Genomic DNA, 24939 nt, shown 5'->3' with positions numbered 1-24939 from the left:
CGGAACCGGATGCGAAGCGAGGTCCTCCCTGCGTAGGCGCTCCAATTACACGTCACATGGTAGGGCTGCCTGTTAAGCGCCTGTATCCTTGGACGTGTTTAGAGATCACGTGACCTTTCCAAGCGACGAATAAAGGAGGATGCCATGTGCTACTGTTCTCATTGCAAGGATAAAAATAATAGGAGCAAGCAGGCCAATTCTAAGAAGCTTTGAACCCGGCTTATCTTAGGGGAGTAGGGTCGGGGCGTACCCTGCGCAAGCCCCTCACTTCCGCAACTCTCAGGAAGGGGCGGAGTCGGTTCCTGCAGGGCGGGAGGGCGACTGGGATCGCGTGTTAGATGTTGTGGTGTGATCAGTATCTCGGTGCTTCCTCACGGGCTGTGATTAGATGTTAGGTTTTGTTTTTGTGCAGGCAGCGGTGGAGGGAGGTTTTTTTTTGTCGTTACAGGACGAGAAAGAGTGGGACTTGAGCTTCGCGGTTCCCGGAGCTGGCGGTGCCAGCGCCGGGGTCGTAGCCACAGGCGTGAGCGAGCAGGACTCAGTTTGGGGCCCTAGAAGTCGGCCTCCGGGGTTCCTGCCGGCCCTGGCCGGGTCCTGCCGCGAGGCACACCTTTCCTTCTAGCTTGTTTCGCGCGTCTTCACCCCGGGGTCAGATCGGCCAACGTTATGGCGCATCTTGGAGAGGGTGGATGACCCCGCACCTGAAGGGTACCAAGAACAGATGACTTGAGGGAGAAGGGCACAGTCATTGTTGGTGAAGAGTCAAGAAGGAAATCTGACGTTTATTTCAATTACCACCTCCCTCTCCCACCTGTTTCCAGTTTAAGGGCAAACGTTTTACAAAAGCATTTTACATTTAAGGTTTTAAATCGTAAGGTTTAAGTAGGATTTAGGGATGTGTTGGGAATTGCAGCTTTCTCACGAGCTCCCATTAGCGGAAATCTTAGATCATACAGTTCTCCTAACTCCCATATCAGGTTCATTTGACAGGGGTTCTTGCATAAGTCCATTTCTAATCTTCAACCCCACCCCCTTTGCATGGTAATAAATCCTTCAGTGCTTAGAGCCTTTTGTTTCCTAATGTGTTTGTTTTCTCTGGTGTTCTGAATTGCCCATACCTATTTAACTCAGTACATAATCTTAAGTGATGCATGTTTGGGTCTTGTGGGAACGATTTCGCTTAGATGCTTTGTCATGGCAGGGCCAGGAAGGGCCTGTATTCTGCCAACTTTGGCTACTCCACCTGTAAGCACTCAAGACACTGAAATGCTATAAACAAACTAATCTGTTCACTGTTACAGAGCATTTCCTTGAGTTGATACTAATGTTACTGTTACAAAAAGTCAAATTATTTGACTTTAGTTTCTATTTACTGTAATGACATCCTCCAGAACACCACTAGAATCCCAGGAATGGGAAAGTGTCTCTTTGACATGGGACAGATAATGAGTAAGGATGTTTCTTTGAAGTCTCATTTTATCTTAAACATGACTTTTGGCATCTTACTCTATGGCAGTTAATGCAATAGTAGTAGTCTCCCATTCTAAAAGGGAAAAGAAACTTTTAATAAAATTTTCAATATCACATACTTTATAGTGTTGCTTCTAGAATGTCCCTCACCCTGCCTTATTTCCCCCAAAGAAGTCTCAACTGCTTTTTGAGAAGTAATGGTACTCCTTAATATTTATTGAAACTAAGTTAGCACACAGGATAATTACTGTTGTTAAAAGGAAAATTATTTAGACCAATAAGTGTAGTAGTTTATGTGATTAGCAGATTGGGCAGTGCTGAGGGCCATTACCAAGTAGGTATTGACGCATCGTAATCCTTGCCAGTGTACCCCATGTTAAATGGACTTGCCTTGGAAATTTGCTGCGACCTTGCTTGTGTGTTTGAGAAAGATGACCCTGCTCAAGGTGATCGAGGGTGGATCCAGGTTTGAGGAAGTATCCTGCAGGTTTGAGGAAGTATCCCGGTCCTTGGGCTTAGGGTGTTCCCGGTTTAAGGCGTTTCCCGGTTTAAGAATATGGGTTTTAGGGAAGTTGAGGTTGAAGATTATTGCTGCTGGGATTAGGGTGTTCCTGTTGCTTGTTCCCGTTGAGTTCTCGTGAGATTCAAATGGGATTTTGGAAAAAGCCTCGTGGAGTAGGTGAAGTGTGCGGCAGAACGAGACTGCCCCTGAACGTGTGTGGAGGCTGGTGTGAGATCCGGAATAAAGAATTGCTGTTTGAACCTACAGAGCTGTGTGGTGGCTCGTGATTCTGTGCCAAGCCGAGTCATTGGCACTTGGCTTCGGCATTTGGTGGCCCGTACGGGGAACATCTGAAATTTGGAGGTGAGTAAATTGCTCGCCCCTGAGGGAAGGCGAGAGAATGGGTGACCATTTCCAAAAACAATGTGTTCTTGTTTTGATTTATTTCGTTTTTGTTTCAAGTTGCCTGTCCCTAGAAATTTCTCAGGCAAACTGGGAAAAATGGTTCGCTCAAGGTTTGAAGTTTGTTAGCCCCGAGAAAGAGAAAATTGATACAGCGAATTTTTATTCAGTTTTTGTTTCATTCAGTTGCGGTTTTTTCTTATGTTATCTTATTGGGTTGCGTTATCTTTATAGAAGATTAGAAATTAGTAAAAAAGAAACCGAAAAGTTGTTAAGTAAATTGTTAGAGGTTCAGACCATGGAGAAAGACATTTTAGATCAAGGAAAAGAGAAGGTCTCTCGAGCTAGTCAGAGAGAGGAAGAAAATTTAAAGGAAAAGGGGTTATTAGGAAAAAGGCCACAACAAAAGGCTGTTACTAACTCCGTTTTATTACCAGAGGGTGTAATTCAACCATCAGCCCCGCCGATGGAGACAGCTGAATGGCCCTCAAACCCCATCGTAGTTGATAGATGGGATCCTGAGACAGGACCTCAAAGATTAGCATGCCCTGTATTTGAACAGGTAGGAGGGCAGCGAATTCACCGTGCTTTAGAATTTAAAACAGTGAAGCAGTTAAAGGAGGCTGTAACAACCTATGGTCCTCAAGCCCCTTTCACAGTAAGCATGGTGGAGTCCATTACTAACTTGGACATGACGCCAGCAGATTGGGCTAGCATGTGTAAATCTGTGCTAAATGGAGGACAATATTTGCTATGGAAGGTTGCCAATGAGGAATTTTGCAGGGAGACAGCTAGACGAAATGCAGCAGCCGGTTACCCTCAAAGAAATCTAGAGATGCTGCTAGGAAAAGGAGATTATGAGGGTCAGCGGCAACAAATGGAATATGATCCTGCTGTATATGCACAGATTGCTGCAGACGCAGTTAGGGCATGGAAGACTTTACAAGGACATGGAGATTTACAAGGTCAGCTATCTAAGGTATTACAGAGACCTAATGAACCTTACGCTGACTTTGTAGATAGGCTTATTCAAACGGCCGCCAAAATTTTTGGTGACACAGAACAAGCAATGCCATTAATAAAACAATTGGCTTATGACCAAGCAAATCGTTGCTGCAGAGAGGTTATTAGACCATGGAGGCATGAAGATTTAAACACATATATTAAATTATGTAGAGATGTTAATGAACAAGGGCAAGTCATGGCAGCTGCAGTAAAACAGGCTTTAGATGCCAGGCCAGAAACATGCTATAATTGTGAACAAACAGGACATTTTAAAAGGAGTTGCCCCATAAGAGGAGGTTTTAACAAAACTAGAAATCAAAGGAATAGAATACCGGGTATTTGCCCACGATGCCGTAGAGGGAGACATTGGGCTAATGAATGCCGTTCTCAAACCACCATAGAAGGTACTCCCTTATCAAAAAACGGAGAAGGATCAGGTATTTACCCAAGATATCGTGGAGAAAGGCATCAGGCTTCATTGCCAAAAAACGGACAGGGGGGCCCAATGCTCCGGGGCCCACAACCACAAATATACGGGGCAGTGGAGGAACCCAGCAACCCCATAAGGGTGGTGCCCAGGACACATTGTCCATTAAATCCCTCATCAGACAAACCCGAGGGAGCGCAGGGTTGGACATCTGCGCCTCTGCCAGAGCAGTATTAACTCCAGAGATGGGAGTTCAAATCATTCCTACAGGAATAAAAGGACCTCTTCCCCAAGGAACAGTAGGCTTATTATTGGGACGTAGTTCATCTACATTAAAAGGACTTATGATAAGTCCTGGGGTAATTGATCCCGATTATGTAGGTGAAATAAAAATTATAGCTAGTTCTCCAGGAGGTATATCAGTAATTTCACCTGGAGATAGAATAGCACAGTTGTTAATAATACCCAGCCTACATAATAAGTTCTCTAGTCTTAATGTAGAAAGAGGTTCCAGGGGATTAGGCTCCACAGGTGTAGATTGGGCTATGTTGTCTTTAAATTTAGATTCTCGCCCAATGCTAAAACTAAATATTCAGGGTCGTGAGTTTAATGGCCTGCTGGACACAGGTGCTGACCTTAGCATCATATCTCTTCAAGAATGGCCAAAACATTGGCCATTACAACAAGCCACTCAAACGCTTCGAGGCCTAGGAGTGGCGACTAATCCCCATAGAAGTGCTATGGTATTAGATTGGAAGGATCCTGAAGGATGTGAAGGAACTATACAGCCATATGTTTTGGATCACCTTCCTATTAATTTATGGGGACGAGATGTCCTAGATCAACTAGGTTTGATGTTAACAAATAACATCAATCCTAATGCGCCCACTACTAGGGCTAGACAAGGTATCAGGAAAGAAAAAAGATTAGGAAAACAAGAGCAAGGTATAGCAGCACCAATTCAAATAGATCAAGGAACAGACAGACATGGGTTGGATTTTCAGAAAGGGCCACTGAGACAATTAAAATTACTTGGAAATCAGAAAGACCAGTGTGGGTTCCTCAGTGGCCCCTGACTAAAGAAAAGATACAAGTAGCCCATGATCTGGTCAAACAACAATTAGCGGAAGGACATTTACAACCTTCTGTATCTCCCCATAATACTCCCATTTTTGTCATCAAAAAGAAATCGGGTAAATGGAGATTATTACAAGATTTAAGAGCAATTAATAATGAGATGGTTATTATGGGACCTGCTCAATCAGGGATTCCTCAATTGTCTGCTTTACCAAAAACGTGGCATGTTTTAGCTATAGACATTAAAGATTGCTTTTTTTCGATTCCAATTCATCCCGAGGATAGTCCACGTTTTGCATTTACTATCCCTGCATTAAATCATGAAGGTCCTGATGAGAGATATGAATGGAAAGTACTCCCTCAAGGAATGGCTAACAGTCCGACTATGTGTCAAATATATGTTAATAAAGCAATCCAGCCACTTAGAAATCAAAATCCTGAACTAAAAATATTTCACTATATGGATGATGTATTATTAGCACATAAAGATAAAAACACATTGCTGGAATGTTATGCCACACTTACAAACTTGTTAAAAAATTATAATCTAGAGATAGGAATAGATAAGGTACAATTAAATTTTCCAATTAATTATTTAGGAGTTCTATTATCCTCAACCATGGTCCGTCCACCTAAAATTCAAATACGAGTAGATCAACTCAAATCACTTAATGACTTTCAAAAGTTGTTGGGAGATATAAATTGGATAAGGCCTTATCTAGGCATACCAACAGGAGAGTTGGGACCTTTATTTGATATTCTAAAAGGTCCATCAGATCCAAATTCACCCCGAATGCTAACTCCTAAAGCTAGAAAGGCATTAAAAATTATTGAAACATATATGGAAAATATGCATTTAGATAGAATTGATATAAGTTTGCCTTTATTATTTATCGTACTACCAACAAAATATTCCTACAGGAGTATTTTGGCAGGAAGGTCCATTATTGTGGATACATTTATCTTACTCTCCTAACACTATTCTTACTAGGTATCCTGAGGCTGTAGGACAATTAATACTCAAAGGAATAAAAGCAGCAAAGGGAGTGTTTGGAATTTCTCCCAATAAAATTATTACTCCATATACTATGGAGCAAATTGATGAGTTAGCTAATGAGTTAAATACATGGGCAATAATCATGTGTAAATCAAATGTTTCATTTGATAATCATTTACCATCTAATCCTTTGTTGTCTTTTTGGTCTAAGCATCCTGTAGTTTTTCCTAAAATGACAAGAAAAACACCTATCGTGAATGCTCCAAATATATTCACTGATGGGTCTAATAATGGTACAGCTGCAGTAGTTACCCCTGATCAAACTTTTACATTTTTAGTTCCCAAACAATCAGCTCAAAAGGTAGAGCTTAATGCAGTTTTACAAGCTTTCCTGATGTTCAAAGATTCTGTATTTAATTTATTTTCTGATAGTCAGTATATAGTTAACGCTATTATATCCCTTGAAGATGCTGGTAGGATTTCCCCTTCCTCTACTGTTTTCTCTTTGTTTTCCACTATACAAAGTCTAATCTGGGATAGAAAAGATCCATTCTTTATAGGACATATCAGGGCACATACAGGATTGCCTGGAGCCCTTAGTTTGGGCAATGATTTAGCAGATAAAACTACACATGATATACATATTTTTTCTACTGTAGAAGAAGCTACAAATTTTCATAAAAGGTTTCATGTTAATGCTAATACTTTACAAAAGCGTTTTAAAATAACTAAGGAACAAGCCAGGCATATAATAAAACAATGTCAAAATTGTGTGACCTTTTTACCACAAGTTAATCTTGGAGTCAATCCTAGAGGACTGATACCTAACCATATTTGGCAGATGGACGTCACACACTTGCCAGAATTTGGAAAATTAAAATATTTACATGTTACAGTTGATACTTCTTCCGGATTTTTGATGGGCTCCCTTCATGCCGGAGAAAAAACTAAAGATGTTATAGCTCATTGCTTACAAAATTTTGCCACTGTGGGTGTTCCTAAACAGTTAAAAACTGATAATGGTCCTGGTTACACTTCTAACTCTTTTAAACAATTTTGCTCATCTTTTGGTATTACTCATATAACAGGAATCCCATACAACCCACAGGGACAAGGCATAGTTGAAAGAGCTCATCAAACTATTAAAACGTACTTATTAAAGCAAAAAGAGGGAATTGGAAAGGGGTATATATCCCCCAAAGATAAACTTAAAATAACCCTTTTTACTCTAAACTTTCTAAATTTGGATTCATCAGGACTTAGTGCTGCGGAAAGACATATGTATCCGAAAAATGTACATAAGCCTAAGGTACTTTGGAAAGATATTCTAACAGGACAATGGAAAGGTCCCGACCCAGTTATTGTCTGGAGTCGGGGTTCCGTTTGTGTGTTCCCACAGGGAGAACAGCAGCCGATTTGGATTCCAGAGAGGTTAACCAAAACAATTTCTACAGAAAAAGAAGATGATTTGACTGAAATCCATAACAGCTGATATCCAGAGCTCCAGCTTGGCTATTCTTACATCTGCGACAGTGATTAACCACGGTGCTTTTTTTCAATATCTATTTTATTATTGCATTTTTCCCACATCATAAAGTTCTATTTTATTTTTTGAGCTCATACAAACCTAGGTTAATGTTTTTCTGATCAGTTTTGTTTTTTGACTGTGTTTTATTTTTTGACTGTGGAGTTTTTAAACATTGCAATGGAGATTTCACTTAGGTATAGCTACAAGGCCTTTACTTATTATTGTCTTATGTGTTGTATGTTATGTGTGTACTGTTTTGTGTTGTATGTCAGTATGTGTGTATGTCCATATTTTTATTTGAGGAGCGCTCATGAAAAAATGGATCCGAATTTTTTTTTTTTTATTCACGTGATTTAAGTGGTTTAATCTAAATTAGGTAAACAGCTGTTAATGATTGTTTTCAAAGGTGGTTAACAGATCTGTTTGCTTGCTATTGTTTTTAAAAGTGATTAACAGATCTGTTTGTTTACTTTCACTTTTCCTTTTCATTATATTTAATAATTCTGTTCAGGATAATGTCTCTTTAACATCATTGCCAGAATTCCCATCTCCATCCCAGTGCCTGTGAAGACTAAGAAAACCAAACTACAGCTTCTATGATCACAGTAAACTGTATAAACTGATGCATCAATGAATATAACTCAACAAGTAATGCTCAATCAAGGACTTGATTTACTTTGGGAGGAAATGGACATATTGATAGACTCTTCCACTTTGAACTGCCTGCAGAACTTGCCTGGACTATATATCAGTTGCATGCATTGTGAACTATCGTCTGGTGCAGCGAATTGTGGTACTGCTGGCATATTTTTGCTGATGGTGTCACCAGTGATGCAATTTCCTTGCCAGCGCACCCCATGTTAATTGTGGTAACACTGGCATCTTTGCTGATGGTGTCACCAGTGACGCAATTTTTCCAAAGGAGCCGTCAATTGGCTTGGTGTCTTGGCATTTCTGTGTCTTCCTCCCTTCTACTAGTGATGGTCTAAAATTTGGGGGCCAACAGAGGTGAGGCAAGAACCTCACCCCCCCACTGGTGCTTAGGCCTATCCACAAGCATGGCTGAATGCTGGACCGGTAGTCAGTGACGGGTTGATCTGGTTGCAGTGGATTCAACCTAAGACAGGAAGTTGACGCCCAAAGGTCAGCTCTCCCATGACGGGTAAGAACCACATGTTGAATTGGACAACCTACCAGGCACGGTCCTAAGCCACATTGCTTGTTGTTTAATTAATCAGAAGGGGGGAGATGCTGAGGGCCATTACCAAGTAGGTATTGACGCATCGTAATCCTTGCCAGTGTACCCCATGTTAAATGGACTTGCCTTGGAAATTTGCTGCGACCTTGCTTGTGTGTTTGAGAAAGATGACCCTGCTCAAGGTGATCGAGGGTGGATCCAGGTTTGAGGAAGTATCCTGCAGGTTTGAGGAAGTATCCCGGTCCTTGGGCTTAGGGTGTTCCCGGTTTAAGGCGTTTCCCGGTTTAAGAATATGGGTTTTAGGGAAGTTGAGGTTGAAGATTATTGCTGCTGGGATTAGGGTGTTCCTGTTGCTTGTTCCCGTTGAGTTCTCGTGAGATTCAAATGGGATTTTGGAAAAAGCCTCGTGGAGTAGGTGAAGTGTGCGGCAGAACGAGACTGCCCCTGAACGTGTGTGGAGGCTGGTGTGAGATCCGGAATAAAGAATTGCTGTTTGAACCTACAGAGCTGTGTGGTGGCTCGTGATTCTGTGCCAAGCCGAGTCATTGGCACTTGGCTTCGGCAGGGCAGGTCCCAAAACTAGAGCAATTCTGAGAATTCCAAGCAACGTGATCAGACAGCAATAATAGGAAAATGGTTGTGGGACATGAAAAATAACTTAATTAGTTATAGGTTCGTCCACTGACTGGCCTGTTTATCCTAACTTAATCCGTTGATTGACTGTAAGGCCTCCAATTACCAAAACTTGGTTACTGCGATTAAATTCTATTGGTTTGGTCTGTGGGACGTAATGCAAGTACCCACTTCAAACCCATTGCCTCCCACAAATTTTAAGATTGTAGCACCTTTTACTGTCAGATTTTTACCTGTAGAAATATTTGTTAAGTTTTAGAGTACGTTACAACTCAAAAAACAACTTTTGCGGGGCTGGGGATGTGGCTCAAGCGGTAGCGCGCTCGCCTGGCATGCATGCGGCCCGGGTTCGATCCTCAGCACCACATACAAACAAAGATGTTGTGTCCACCGAAAACAAAAAAAATAAATAAATATTTAAAAAAAAAAAAAACAACTTTTGCTTCAACCAGGAATCTTAGAATATAGTTGGTTCTACAGTGGAAACTGTAGCATAGGCATCATAAACACAACAAAGTGATTTTCCTCTTTAAACTGTTAGAGAATCATGAAAATTATCAGTTCAAAAAACTTAGCATTGGGCTGGGTTTGTGGCTCAGCGGTAGGGGGAGGCCCTGGGTTGGATCCTCAGCACCACGTAGAAATAAATAAATAAAATAAAGATATGTGTCCAGTTACAAACAAAAAATAAATATTAAAAAAAAAAAACTTAGTGTTTAACACAATGCTAAAGATAGTGGGCAGGAAGAGGTTGTGGAAAAATTTCAGGGGTTTTGAATCCCTTGAAATTAAATGCAAAATGTGCCTATAAATTTGAGGAGGAGAATATTGATAAAATTTCATCACATTTTCAAAGATATGCCTCCTGAAGGGTAAAACACCCTAACTCAGTCTTTGGTGATAAATGCTGAAATATGTCCAGAATCATTTTCAAGGCCTCACAGCTAAGTATCAGCCACTATTGCTTCTGCTGCTGCTTTTTACATGTCCTTCTCTTGAACATTCTCTTCCACAGAGAACAAAGCAGCAGCATTTCATTTCATCCACAGCCATGGCAGTATGTTCATAACTTGCTCAGGTTAAAATATTCACTGAAGAAGAACAATGCAAAATTATACATCTGTTCAACTGGATTTGAACTGAGCTTATTTCCTTTAAAACCTGTTTTCTTCCAAAAGATGTTAAAAAAAAAATCTAATCTCATGAAAGCTTCCAGTTGCCAAAAAATAACAAACTATAGAAAGTTCTGTAACCAACAGTAAAACAACAAAAATTTTTTCGAAATTTTAAATTACTGATTAAAAAGGTTTTTTTGCAACTTGAGTCATGTAATGATTTGTTCAATCATTCATTCAACAGGTAGATATTGAGCACCTGGCTTTGATTTGGCAAGGAACCAGCTAGTTTCCTTTTGGGGTGGTGGTGGTGATAAGGTGGATATCTTAGGCTAAAATCTGGATAGAGTGGAGAAAAATCAGCTCTTTTAGAAATATCAAAAGTCTAATATTCCTGTTCAAATACCTTCCTCTCTTGATGTGAAAAGTAGTAATTTTAAATTGCAGGACTTCGGGGTTGCCTGTGGTTGTATTTCCGGAGGACTTTGATCTTTGTATTTTACAGCTAAAGGAAGCAGAGATAGTGCCTGTCAGCTTCTCATTGCTGTGACAATATACTTGTGGAAAACAGGAGAAAAGATTTTGGGAGGATTCAGAGTTTCGGTCAATAATCAGCAGGCTTCATTGCTGTTAATCCTATAGCAAGGCAGAAACTTGGCAGAAGGGTGTGGTGGAGGAAAGGTGCTGTCCTCCTGACAGCCAGGAAGCAGAGAGAGAAAACAGGGTGAGGACTCCCCAAGAACCTCCCTTTAACTAGGTCTCACTTCCTATATTTCTGTCACTTCTCAATAGTCCATTCAGCTATGAACCCATCAGTGGATTCATCCATTGATGAGGTCGGAGCCCCATGATCCAATCACTTCCGCAAAGTCCCACTTCTGAACATTACTGCATTGGGGACCAAATCTTCAACATGTGAGCCTTTAGGAACATTGCAGATCCTAACCATAACAGTAGCCAACTTTCCCTGGACACTTAATAGTGTCTATTGTCCACCCCTATATAACCTTATTTCACCTGCTTCATGGGAGTACACAGGGTTTGCAGTTGAGGATTTTAAGAGTAAAACATTTGTGAGTATTCTATCACTCACTTCCAGGGGCCCTAAATGCCTATTCTCATCATAGAACCTTGCTCACAGTCATTTATTCCCCAGCTCCTGTCATCTTGGGTGGTTTTAACATTGTACGTTGGCTTCTACCTTCCTCAACTTCCTTACACCTTATCAATGTTCAACTTCCACATTCTAGCTGTGGCCTCAACTCTGACCATTCATAGCCACATTTCTGATTTTCTTTCTATAAAATAAGACTAGTCCTAAAATGATAAGGAAAAATAATTTTTTAAGGAAAGAACCTTTAATATGTTTTATTAGTTATCTAAGTTGTTGTAGTAAGAGATTTTGTTTATCATTATGTTATAAAACAATGGTGGAAGAAACCAGTTTTAGTCATTAGGGAGCCAGACCTGTATGTCTTCCAGATTGTTAAAAGGTAATGTTCACTGATACTTGTAAAAACACTGTTCAGGATTATGTGTTTAGTATAGGGACCCCTATAACCTGGTCTAGCAGTAGAGAAGATTGGACTGAACTCTGAATTCAACATTGGCAAGTAGGAATTTATAGTTAAGAAGCAAGGTGAGGATCAGTGGGTGAAAAATCAACTAAGATGAAGCATTAGGGGTGAGGGGGCTTCTGGCTAAACCCATCTAACAGGATTCTAGCTGAAGACAAGCCAGGGTGATCAGACATCATCTGGGAGATGGAGGAGGGTGAGGAATCAGATCAGATAATGCACATGATCAGATATCCAGGATGAGGGGTTCTGGCTAAACTGCTTTAGTGGGGTTCTTTTGCTAGCACTGGATTTTATAATTGTGTGTACAAATAGGCCTAAGAGAAGGGCCAGAAGCCTGAGTAAAGTTTGACTAAGCCAAAAATAATAATAATAAACCTTTAGGACCCAGTGTTCTTGAATATAACTCCTCCTTGTGTCACTTCAAGGCCCAAGACAGCAAAACAGAAGTATTTTGGCTCCAAGCTTCATATCTGTAATATCTGCATTAAGCCTGGGAATAGGATGGAGGACAAAGAGACTTCCCATCTAAGCAAATGTCCTTTGTCCACATAGTTTTCCTCAGTCCACCTGGCCATATCCAGCTTCAAGGCAGGAGCTAGGAAAGAATATGCATTTCTTGGATCTATTATGCCCCAAGTAAAACAAGTTTTCTTTTAATAAGAAAGAAAACCTCATTTTATCTAGCAATGTCAGCCACAGGTGCTGATCAATAAAATATATTGAAGACAGAGAGATGCTGCAGTCTGGCTGGGCACAATTCACGAGCCACTTGTCAAGCAGAAACAAACTTTATTTTTAGAAAACACACACACACACACACACACACACCACACCACACCACACCACACAAGCTCTTCAGGAATTCCCTCAGAGCCCAACTGCCACCACCGGCTTCCCACAAGCCTCTCAACCTCCCCTACCCCTCCTGCTCTTGAGGCCGATTGGCTGGGTCGTGTGGGCAGAGCCAAAAAAAGTCCCCCAATGAGCAGCTGGAGATGTGGCTCAGAGATTGAGTGCCCCTGAGTCCAATCCCCCGTACCAAAAAAAAAAAAAAAATTGCTGTGTTTAGCTCAGTGGCAAACACTTGCCTCATATGCACAAGACCTGGACTTCAGTCCTCAGCCCTAAAAAAAAACTGAACAACAGAAATATTGCTCTAATTTTTAAAATAATAATAATTTGCAGTACTGGGGACTGAACTCAGAGGCTATCACCAAGCTACATCCCCAGACCCTTTTATTTTAATAGTTCTGGGATTGAACCCAGTGGTGTTCTACCACTGAACTATACCCTCTGCCCTTTTTATTTTTTCTTTTGAGACAGGGTCTCCCTAAATTCCCTGGGATGACCTCAAACTTTTGATCTTCCTGCCTCAGCCTCAGGGTTGCTGCTGGGATTATAGGTGTGCACCACCATGACTGGCCTCTTTAAAATTTTATCCTGTCCCTGCATTAATGTAGGGTGTGTGTGTGATATACACTTCTCTGCCTCTTGATTTTGCAGCTGGTTAGGATAATGATTTCAACCTGCAGGGGATTAAAAAGATCATTTAGTGCCAGTTCTAATCGAAGATAACTTGGGGAAAGAATATCAGATTCTGGTAGTTGTCTTAAGGTTTTAGTTATTAAAAGTGATTCTTACCTATGGCAAGGGTGCTGTGGAGACGTCTAGGTTCTCTATAGTTCTCTCCCTCTCTCTCTCTCCCCCCCCCCCCACTCACACTTTTGCTGGCTTCCCAGGCCTGCCATTTGGGAAGGGGGCTGATTGCTGGAATTGAGGAAGTTTGCAGAAGTATCCCCAGCTGACACCAGTGCACCCCGCCTCTACCACACCCTTGCCCCCTTGTCAGGAAAGTCAAGCAATTAATTGCAGGAATTGCCACTCAATGTAATGACTCATAGGTTGTAAAAACTGTTTGTAAGGATTAGCACATGCTGACATTTTTGACACAGGAATCAAACTGTGGATTTCCATCTTCCTTTGTCAAGTTTTTAGATAAATGGCCAGATGGGAGAATTTTGCAAGTTTTGCCATATCTCAACAAAATAACTATTACTGCTGCTGGAAAAGGTGAGTGAGATTCTCCCCTCTCCTACTTTAAATGGAAATGAAGGCCCTTACGTTCTAACTAATATAATACTTTTGGCCACTGATAGACTAATTGCTTTGAACGTTAGGTGTTTTTGAACAATTGAAGTAGAAATCATTCTTACCTGAAACTTCCTTGAAAGAAAAAGGCATTGTGCGTGATTCTGCCTAGGTTTGGCATGGTTGTCATTCCTCTGCTATTAGAGTGGGCAGCCAGAATCCCACACTGGCCAGGGTTACCATATTGGTGACTGATATGAGCAGCCACAGCTCTCTTATCCTCTTTCCTGCTACAGCTACAGCTGCACAGTGAAGGGGAATGGACCCAGCCTTTATCCTGCACCCAAGATTCCTGAACACCCAGCTGGAAATTCACTTATGCCTCAGGTAACCCTCCCTGAAATGGATCTTGTCATTTGTGTGCGCAATGGTGTAAACATCATTTTTCCTTCTTGACACATTCATGTCCTCTCAAAGTCTCACACCCATGACTTTGGCTCTCTGTTTTTGTTTTTTTCTGTTTTGGTTTGGTTTTGGTGCTAGGACTTGAACTTGAACCCAGGGACACTTTACCACTGAGCTACATCCCCAGTTCTTTTTATTATTTTTACTTTGGGATGGGGTCTTGCTAAGTTGCTGAGGCTGGCTTCAGATTTGCAATCCTCTTGCCTCAGCCTCCCCAATTTGCTGGAATTATAGACGTGCTATGGTGCCTGACTGGCTCTCTGTTTTAATACCAGACAGTAAAGCTGATGACCTAAGGGGAAAGAAATTAACAGGCTTATTGAGGTATAATTGATATAAAAGGCCCCTGAAAACTTCTGCACATATTGATCTGTATATGTTCCTCAAATTGTATATATTTGATATATTTGGCCATATGCATAACCTAAGAAATTTTGACTTGCAAGTGATTTAAGAGAAAAGAAAGCTCTTTTCTGGAAACAAAATAATGAGCTGATGAACTCTTGACCTAAATTCTTGGTACTAAAGTGTGTGTGTTGCTGGAACCCAGGGCCTTGCACATGCCAGGCAAGTACTCCACCGTTGAACTACATACAACCCAAGCCCTCTAAATTGTATATTATCATCCCCAAATAGATTTTTACTCTTTTCACATTTAAACAAGGATAAGAAGTAGCTTTGGGATTTGTTTGACTATAACAGAAAACATGAGCACCCTTTAGAAACATTTTAATATTGCCATTACTAGAGTAATTTTTTTTTTTTTTTTTTTTTGTACCAGGGATTGAACTCAGGGGCACTTCACCACTTACCACATCCCCAGCCCTTTCTATTTTTAATTTTGAGACAGGGTCTTGCTAAATTTCTTAGGGCCTCACTAAATTGCTGGGGCTGGTCTTGAACTCACAAGAGTTGCCTCTTGCTTCAGCCTGTTGAGCTGCTGGAATTACAAGCACACTCCACTCTACCCAATCTTCTCCATACCCCCCATACCCTCCCTCTTCTTCGTTCCCTCCACTTCGGAAAGAAAAGAAAAAAAAAAAAAAAGCCCTGTTGGAGTAGATCTAAGTCTTTTGGATCTTTCCCCTTTACTCTTGCTGAATCAGTGAGGTTAGGCCCTGTTTCTGTTTGGGGGTCAGGTGGGGTGCTTTGGTTAAGAATACAGTATACATCTGGCTTGTTTCTGGCTTCTGTTTATACGTTGTTTGCAGAGAGCTTTCTTTAAAATTTTCTAAAAATCCCCATTTGTGGGGCTGGGGTACAGCTCAGTGGTAGAGCTTGTGTTTACCATGCAATTCAATCTACAGCACCAAGAAAAAACCCTAAAATCTCCCATTTAGATGTTCTGTGTTTTTATCTCATCCTTTATCTGACTTTGGAAATGTTTTCAGTGCTTCAAAAAATTTCCTTCAACCTATCTTCAAACATGTGCCTGAATGTTTTGTTTCGCTAAGAATAACTTCTCTGGAAGAGGAAGGGCTGGACTAAAGGATATAACATTCAAAATGTTAAACAGGAGATTAGCCATGAAAAAGCCTTCCCTTTCCCTTACCGTGGTGGGCTGTGCTTATTTCTCCTGGATCTGTGTATGATTAGCCAGTCTCACAGGCAAGGGAAACAGGGCCTACTGTTCAGGGCCAACATCTTTTATAATGTTCACTGGTATCTGTGTCCCATGACCTTGTTGCTGTCCTTTATCTATTTTTTCTGGTTGAGGGGTGTCCCCTTTGCTTGATTGCATAAGTTACTTGGGGAAATTCACACTCTGCACTCAAAAGGTTATGGACTTTCCTTCTGGGTTTGTGGTGATTGTGTGATGGCCTTGGCCTTAACATCAAAATTGAATTTAACATCTATCTAGACCCTTGGTTTCTAAAATTTACATTTGCTTTGCATCTTTTTTGCCCAAACTCTCATTTTCAATTTTGTTTTTAGTCTGTTTTAGGCGCCTCTTATGTAAAAATTTTCTCTTTAGATTTCTCATCTCTTTTTTTAACCTCAGTTTGGGTTTCTCCCTTTTAGCAGATGTTCAGTATTGCATCACTTTTTACAAAAAAACAAAAATCATCACTTTAAGTGTAGTGCGCTTTCTTTCACATCTTCCTTTCTTTTCCTCTTAATGGTTACCCTTTGTATCTTTAAATAGGGAGATCTGGGTATGAGTATATCATCAGCTTCAGAAATTGTTTTAAAAAATTTCTCTTCCAATCATGAGAACTTTAAAAAAAAAAAATTAACATCCTTTTTTTCTCACCCTACTAACCCTTCCCTCCATTTTTCTAACCATTTTAGAGTTTTTGATCCCCTTCTGGATTTTTTTGATCCCTTTGTCTAGTTGAATTATTACTTATAGAATGCACTTGTTCCTTTAATTATTATAAATATACTGTCAGTGACTAGTTACCACACTGCCATCTGCCAGTCATCCTCGTGGGTATTCCTGGAGGGGAAGCTGGAAGGCTCTGCGGTGGGTTTCTCACTCCCAAGACCTTATTTTGGTCTTGTCTGATGACATGTATTCTCCACGAGATGCTATAATTTTATTCCCCACCATGTTCTGCCTGGTCCTTAGCCCCCCAAATTCATGGGTTAGTCCAACACCCCAAAGAGGCCCCTCCTTTACATTTTGACATGGTGACTTGCCCAAGATCAGAGGAAGTAATGTGTTCAGAATGATTCTCAGGTCTTTGGGGTCCATCAGCATGACATCTTTAGGCTACCTCCAACTATTTATTTATTTATTTATTTATTTTTGAGAATTTTTAATATTTAATTTTTTTAGTTTTCGGCGGACACAACATCTTTGTTGGTATGTGGTGCTGAGGATCGAACCCGGGCCGCACGCATGCCAGGCGAGCCACATCCCCAGCCCCAATCCAACCATTTATATAGGCATTTTTCTTTAAGGATGACCTGGATGGGAAAAATGCTCTGTCTCCAGGTAGTTTCTGCTTATCCCTGGCCATTTAGGATTCATGTTTACCAGAGCACACATTGAAAAGGAGGACATGTGAGACCTGGACCTTATATTTTAGGAAAGACCTCCTTTAAGCAGATTTTGGTGATATTGGCCATTTCCAAAAAGAAAAAAAGACACAGATCATGTGATTAGATTTATGATAACTATATCTTTTATTTTCCAAACCAAGACATATTTCAGAGTGAAGACGTGACATACTTTCACATGCACTGAAGAGAGAGATCTTTGGCTCTCAATATCATCTTTTTCTTATTAGCAAGGGAGGTTTCATTAAGCATTGTTACAGGAGTTAATTTCTGGGTTAGGACAGTTCCTTGGAACAGCTGCACGTGCCTGAAAATGAAAGTTCCCAGCAGGTGTGTAGAAGGGGTCATTAACATTTGTGCTGCTCCAGAAGCGCCAATAGAGTCTGAGTTAACCAACAGAGATTGACTTCAGGAGTGCTTCTGGAATTTACTTCTCTCAGGTAAAAACCATGATTGATTGGTCTGCTCTTCTGCAGCCTCTGCATTTCCTTGAAAACTTTAATGTCCCCAAACTTAGCTGAACCGTGGGTCTGGGTCATGAGGAAAATGTGTTTGTGGAGACTGCAGGTTGTGTTTTGGAACAAAAGTCGGGGTACAGGTGCAGAGAGTGCCATCTAGCTCAGGAATAAGAAGTCAGGATGCCCAGGGATCCAGCCAAAGACCTAAAAGGTCAGTTTTCAGAAGCTACAGACAGGCCAGAAGCCTCTGCCAGGCATGTCCCTCCTTAGTGACTTTTCTTCTGTTGGCTCAGTTCACTCATTTCATAATTGTAGTGTTACAATATTTAAAGATTTTTCTGATCAAAATTCAACCTAAATGTGCTTAGTGGAGCTTAGTCTTTTAAATTTTATTTTTGAGAGCTAAATATTTTTTCTCAAGAAAGCATGTATTGATGTTCAATCTTTATAATTTTCTTTTTTTCTTAAGATACCCATTTTTCTTTGTAGGAGACCACAGCTGCATCTGAACACCAAGATGAGGGTCCACTAGAAGGTAATGTGAACCTTGTGTCACCATGATTGAAAACAAAACTTAACCATGTCTCTTGCTTCTTCACCCACTCAGCTTGCCGGAAACTGTGAGATCTTCCTGGAACATTCCAGCACAAGTTGCTGATGCCTTTCTCTTCAGTAATTTGTCATGTTTGGAGAATCTGTTTTTATAGGAGCAATGTCAGCTGATCCACCCCTGAGGGGGTTTCTGAAGGATGGAGGGAATGGAGACATTTCCAAAAACTAAGACAACAGTGTGTAGTTTAAGATCTGTTCCCTCCATATGTTTAGACTTTGCGTTCTGCTGAGTTCAAATGGTGTCTGCCAAAGTTTAGGCATTGGCAACCCAAATTCCAAAGCAAGTGTTGGGAGGTGGGCCCTTTAAGAGGTGACCGGATCCTGAGGGTTCTGTCTTCCTGCAAAGATTGATGCAGTTACTGTGGGAGTGGATTCATGACAAAAGGATGAGCCAATCCTTGTCACCTGTTGTCCTTCTGCCATGGGATGATGCTGCAAGCAGAGCCTGGCCAGGTGCTGCCCCTCAATCCTGCACTTTTCAGTCACCAGAAAATGAGCTAAATACATTTCTGTTGATTATAAATCACCCAGTCTCAGCACACAATGGAGCATGACAGGTGGTTCTAAAATGACAGGCAGGTGATGGTTTCTATCATTCTACTTTGAAAAGAACAAAGTTTTTCTACTCAGGGAAGGACCCAGTTTTCTGAATGTGTCCCTTTTGAGGAAGGAAAGAAAATATTTTGCTTGGATTTTAAGTAATGGGAAAGAGACATAGAGGAGAAATACAGAGAACGCTGTTGCCCGATTCTTGTCACATGTCTCTCTGGTCCCTTTCTCCTACGTGAGCTGCTGCCTGACAAACCCACACACTGCCTTTGTGATCCCCATCAAAGATGGGAGCAAACAGAATTTGCAGATGAGTGGGTACTCAAAGTACTTATTTTAAGGACAGGAAATAGTTGTTTAAAATAAATCTTTACATGCTATTGGGCAGTTCTAGCTTTTAGTACTTTAATTTACATATTTACTTATTTAGCTTGCTGGGGGTCTCTTTGGGGTTAAAGTATGAGCTATTCTCCATGCCTTCGTTAGCTATGCAGACATTAAAAATAATAGCAGAAGAGCTTATAGGAAGAGTGAGCTTTCTGAATCCACAATGCCAGGACTCAGATCCCACTGATTAGCTCTGTAATCCCCCCAAATCTCCAGTGTATGGGTTTCCCCTATTTTAAAGCAGGGACATTCATACCCCTCTCATAGGGTAGCTAAGTGTGGTTTCTTTCTTTCTTTCTTTCTTTCTTTTTTTTTGTACCAGAGATTGAACCCAGGGGCACTTAACCACTGAGCCACATCCCTAGTCCTTTTTATTCTTAACTTAATGAGACTCTGTCTCAAAATAATCTAGGGCCTCACTAAATTGCTGAGGCTGGCTTTAACCTCTCCATCCTCCTGCCTCAGCATCCTGAGCAGCTGGGATTATAGGCGTGCACTATGTGTGATATCTAAATCGTGTCTTAGCAGAAGCTGGTACCTAATGACCAACTGTTAGCTAGTCATAGATCTAAAGTAGCATGGCTCAGTGATGTCATATGAAAAAAAAAAAAGACAAGAAATGTCTCTAAAGAAAGGTCCAAAGAGTTCTCAGAAACAAGGTGGAGCTCAACTCAGAAATAGCAGTGTTCTTGTCATAGTTGATGGAAAAACATTTCAGCAAGTGCCAGTCAAAGGCATAGACAGAGGTTTTTTTAGGAAAGCAGATACATATAATTAAGAGAGAATAAGGGCAATGTCAAGAGAGAGAAAGACCTTTGGGTTAAAGCAAGGAATCTATGTGCAAGTGAGACTGTGGGCTATTTCAAGAGAGAGGTGAGGTTTGGGGGTTCCCAGCTGTTCTTTAAAGGAAACGATGAGGAGTAGGTACGGAAAGGTGTGTGGGAGTGATATTAGTCCAGTGATCTCAAGACAGGTTCTCAGGGTCCCCAGGCTGAAGTGGTCTTTGTTATCTGATCAAAAGATATTACTAAAAAAAATATTTTAAAACATCCTATTTTCTTGTCCTTCCTTTATGTCTCCTTTATACCGGTTTCTTATTCTACCTCAGTAGAAATATAACACGAAACATCAAGCCATCCAGATAGATAATTTAAAATCTCCTAGAACTTTTAAGAAAACTAAAGAGACAGGTAGACTTAATAATATTTCTTTTTTTATTCTTTCCTTTTGTTATTTGGGATTGAATTCAGGGGCACTCTACCACTCAGCTGTGTCCCCAGTCATTTTTTTTAAAAAAACTTTTTTTTACTTGAGACAGGGTCTTGTGAAGTTGCAGAGGCTGTCCTCGAACTTGCCATCTTCCTGCATCACCCCCTCGAATCGCTGGAATTCTAAATGTGTGCCACCACACCCAGTCTAATGATATTTCTTTTACTTAACATATGTCATGGAATGAATGTTTGTGTCTCTCCTCCCAATTCTTTTAGGGACCCCTAACCCTCCATGTGATGGTTTTAGGGAACAGGGCCTTCTAGGGGTGGTTAGGTTTGGATGGGGTCATGTGGTTAGTGCCCCTATAAGAGTCACTAGTGAGCCTGGGTCCTGGCTCTTTGCTCTCCACCATGGGAGGACATGACATCTTGGCAGTCTGCCACTAAGATGAGGACCCTCTCCGTAACCTGACCATTCTGGCACCCTGATCTTGGCTTCCAGCCTCCAAAACTGCGAGAAATCGGTCTCTGTTGTTTATAAGTCATCCATATTTATGGTTCTTTTATAGCAGCTCAAACTGAGTAGGATAATATCCCAAATATTATTTCAATGTGTAGTCAAAATACAAAGAATTAAGGAGACTTTTACATTTTTCTGCCAAGTCTTTGAAATGTAATATATTTTTTTTCCAAATTTTTATAGTGGTAAAACACACATAACATTACATTTTTCACCTTAAACATTCTTAAGCATTAAGTGGATTAATTATCTTGTGCAACCATTACTACTTTGCATCTTTAGAGCTCTCTTCATCTTGTACAGCTGAAAGCAAATCCAATGATAATCTTTCTTTCCTCCTTCCCCTAACCCCTGGAAACTATCATCTTTCATCGAGGTGTGCATTTTATCCTCATATCCCATGCATGGATAGCTGTGTCCCTTATTCCGTAGCCACCTGTTGTTAGTGGCTATTGTGTTGAACACTGAAGGAGTTGGGTAAATATGCTGCTTTGTTGAGCTGGTTACTTCAAGCCAAGGGCACCTGGGGAGCAGCAAGTGCAGGGAAAGGCTTTCTTTGAACTTCCTTTATCTGCTTGGGGACAGATCCTCCAAAGGAAAAGGTTTTCCTGAAACCCCCCTCCCCAGGAATTTGATCAACCAAAGAAGCTTACAGGAAGGGAGGCTGAAGACGGACACCATACCCAGACATTCTTCTAAGGGCCCATTTATCTTTCCCAGTTATTATTTAATTTCCTCTAAGTTGTCTACTTCCTTTTTTCTCCCCTATAAAGAAGGTATATAGATGGGTGAGATGGTGCACGCCTGTAATCCCAGCAGCTTGGGAGGCTGAGGCAGGAAGATCACGAGTTCAAAGCCAGCCTCAGTAATTTAGCGAGGCCCTAAGAAACTCAGCAAGACCCTGTCTTAAAATAAAATATAAAAAAGGGATGGTGATATGGCTCAGTGGTTAAGTGTCCCTGGGTTCAATCCCCAGTACCAAAAAAAAAAAAAAAAAGCATATAAAAAAGCTTCTAGATCTCACTGTGTTTTCAGGTATTCACTTTTCTTTGATATGATGCCCCACACATGCACGTGATCCGTTTGTATGCTTTTTCTCCTGTTAATCTGCCTACTGTTGTTTTCCTTCATAGGTTCAATTATCAAATTCTCAGAAGTAGAGGGAATTTTTTTTACTTCCCACCCCCCTCACAGCAGCATAGGTCTAGAAGGCCCACGGGTTTAGGGAAGATGTAAGCATTTTGCTTTCATAGACTTCTGTTAGAGCTGTGGCCAACACCTAGACCACAGAATATGGGGTTTGTAGCTGACCACACTGTGTCTGTTTTCTTGTCCACAGGTTATAGGAGGGAGGGAGGGAGAGAGGGAGAGGAAGAGGGTGGGGACAGGGAGGGAGGGAGGGAGAGAGAAGTGCCTTTAACTTGAAGGAATGGAACCTAAGGCATGACTTTTAGAAAGAAAATTTCAGAAAGTTCAGGGGTTAAAAATAGAAGCATAATTTCACAACTAGAAACTCTCGAAGGTTACAGGACTCAAAAATGTTAGGAAGCTCCCAAAATCAAGAATCAGACAACACAGTCACCAATGCCTATTTGATGATCTCTGTCATAAAAAGATTAATAACTCAGGGCGCTGCATCACAGCTAAGGACAGCTCTAGGCTGGGTGGCTTAACCAACAGAAGTTCACTCCCTCACGGCTCTCCAAACTGGAAGTCCAGGTTCTGGCCAGTTTGGTTTCTGGTGAGGACTCTCTTCTGGCTGTCAGGTGACACTCCTCTCACATGACCCCTGCTTCGTGCAGGCTCTCTGGTGTCTTTCCATATAAAGGCACTAATGGCACTAGACCAGGATTCTACTCTTATGACCTCACCAAATGCTAATTATCTCTCCAAGGCCCCATCTCCAAATTCTACCCTATCAAGGATTAAATCTTCAATATATGAATTGGGGAGGAAGTGGGGACACAGGCATTCAGTCCCTATCAGGCACACAAAGGATAGTCCTGGAATGCATTTAGACTTCCAAAACGCACAAAGGAAAACAGAAAGGGCTTCTTTAGTTACATTTAGTACAAGGACAAAAAAATAAAACAAGGATAATGTTAAAAAAAAAAATCTGTAACATTGAAAGTCTTAGATACCTTTGGAAATCTGACAACCTGGACTGCAAACCCAGATCTAATGCCTTCATGGTAACATCATGCCATCCCAGGTCTTCATGTGCTTTTCAATTAGTTACTATATAAAATTTATTCACTTCATCTGTGAAATAAGCAAATAAAGTGGCATCTCAAAGCAGGATCCTAGGAACCCTCGGTTCGGCTCACTGTGCTTAGGCCAGGAACTCGGGGCTTACCCGTGACCTTCTCTTTCCCTGTTTCTCCGAATGGAATTCATCTCTAGAATATCTCTTGAATCTCCCTTTTTCTCCTCCACCGTTTATGTTGAGTTTGATGATATTACTGCTTCTATAACTTAACTTTCTATCTTCACGTCTTACTGAAAGATCACATGGAATTTTAAAAAGTCAACCTTTAGTGTAATTCTTCCTACTTGTGCTTTTTACAAACTCTCTAGTTTCCAGCCCTTTCCAATACGTGTTCTGTAAAACTCTATTTTCTTTGTGTCTATTATTGTCTTCTTGCAGATTCACATCTTCATTTGAATATTGAAGAATTAAACAAGGAGTTTATGTTGAGAAGTGAAGAACTCTATGACTCCCTCATGAATTGTCACTGGCAGCCTCTGGACACAGTCCACTCGGACATCCCAAATGAGACCCCAAAGTGAAGCAAGGTGTTCAGTATCTATCCAGATTAACTGCATTTGTTTTTGTTTTTGTAGAAAAAAAACATCTTCCATGAATGTTCTGGATTCTGGATGTAAATAAAAACTTATAGTACCTAAATGTTATTGATATGATGGATTATGAGGTACACTAACTCATCATCACCTCCATTCCTGAAAGTGTGTTACTTTAAATAAATGCCATAAGAGATGCTATGACTATCTTGGTAGAACAAGTTGTTCTCCAAGACAGAGGAAAACAGGTTTAATATAAGTTGGGCTTAAATTTAACTGATGGTGACATTAGCTACTCTGTTTTGTGGACTTCCTGTAACATTAAATTTTCATGCAAGGTTTCTCATTTGTATCTTGTCTAGAAAATGTCAATTAGAACTAGATGTTTGTTCTCCACTGACCCTCGGGTGCTCTGTAAGAAAGCTGGTGTGATGGTGGAAGACAGTGGAGATGAACTTGGCTCAACTGAACAGAAAGATTCCTAAGCATGGAAAAAAAATTGCCTTTTTCAGATTGTTGATTTTCTAAGAGGAAAGAATTGGGCCTTTGTAAAAGCCAGTTCTGAAACATAAATAAATAAAAGTCAGTGCAGAAACTTCAGTGAGTCTTGACTGTGCTCCTTATTTAAAACAATATTTTTTTGTCCTGAAGTTGAACATTGTGTCCTGTTTTATTGCTTCCCACCTTGCACGGAGACCCCTTGGACTGAGGTGGCTGACCTGAAGGCCAGAAGGTGTATGCTGTAGAAGGAGAGTTGATCAGACTATGGACAAAGGGAATTTGAGATCCCTTCTACTCTAGAGGTGTTTAACAGATGCTAAGTCTTATACCAACTAGGCTCAAAGACCTGAATCCCCAGTGGAAGGCCTGGTAGTCTGCGCCTGGGATGAAGGCACTGCCTCTCCCG

At 40.9% G+C, this 24939-nt stretch overlaps 1 protein-coding gene across 1 annotated transcript; it reads left to right on the top strand.

Annotated features, from left to right (window-relative positions):
• The first annotated feature begins 9 nt into the window (after positions 1-9).
• C8H6orf52 (chromosome 8 C6orf52 homolog) lies at positions 10-24083 on the top strand. Its single transcript, XM_077801551.1, has 7 exons — positions 10-32; positions 238-346; positions 449-591; positions 2240-2335; positions 14319-14409; positions 18441-18486; positions 23878-24083. The coding sequence occupies exons 1-7, from the start codon at positions 10-12 to the stop codon at positions 24018-24020; spliced, it is 651 nt and encodes a 216-aa protein (XP_077657677.1). The 3' UTR covers positions 24021-24083.
• The last annotated feature ends 856 nt before the right edge of the window (positions 24084-24939 follow it).

This window comes from Urocitellus parryii, chromosome 8 (genome assembly GCF_045843805.1).
Source record: "Urocitellus parryii isolate mUroPar1 chromosome 8, mUroPar1.hap1, whole genome shotgun sequence".
Classification (NCBI taxonomy): Eukaryota; Metazoa; Chordata; class Mammalia; order Rodentia; family Sciuridae; genus Urocitellus; species Urocitellus parryii.
Note: the sequence above shows the minus strand (reverse complement) of the source record. Positions and strands in the feature narration are given on the sequence as shown.

Excerpts from the sequence above, each read along its gene's own strand:
- C8H6orf52 (XM_077801551.1), top strand. The coding sequence starts at position 10 with ATGCGAAGCGAGGTCCTCCCTGC. Across the intron at positions 347-448 it reads ATCGCGTGTTAGATGTTGTG|GACGAGAAAGAGTGGGACTT; the intron begins GTGTGATCAGTA and ends TTGTCGTTACAG. Across the intron at positions 14,410-18,440 it reads GAAATTCACTTATGCCTCAG|GAGACCACAGCTGCATCTGA; the intron begins GTAACCCTCCCT and ends TTTTCTTTGTAG.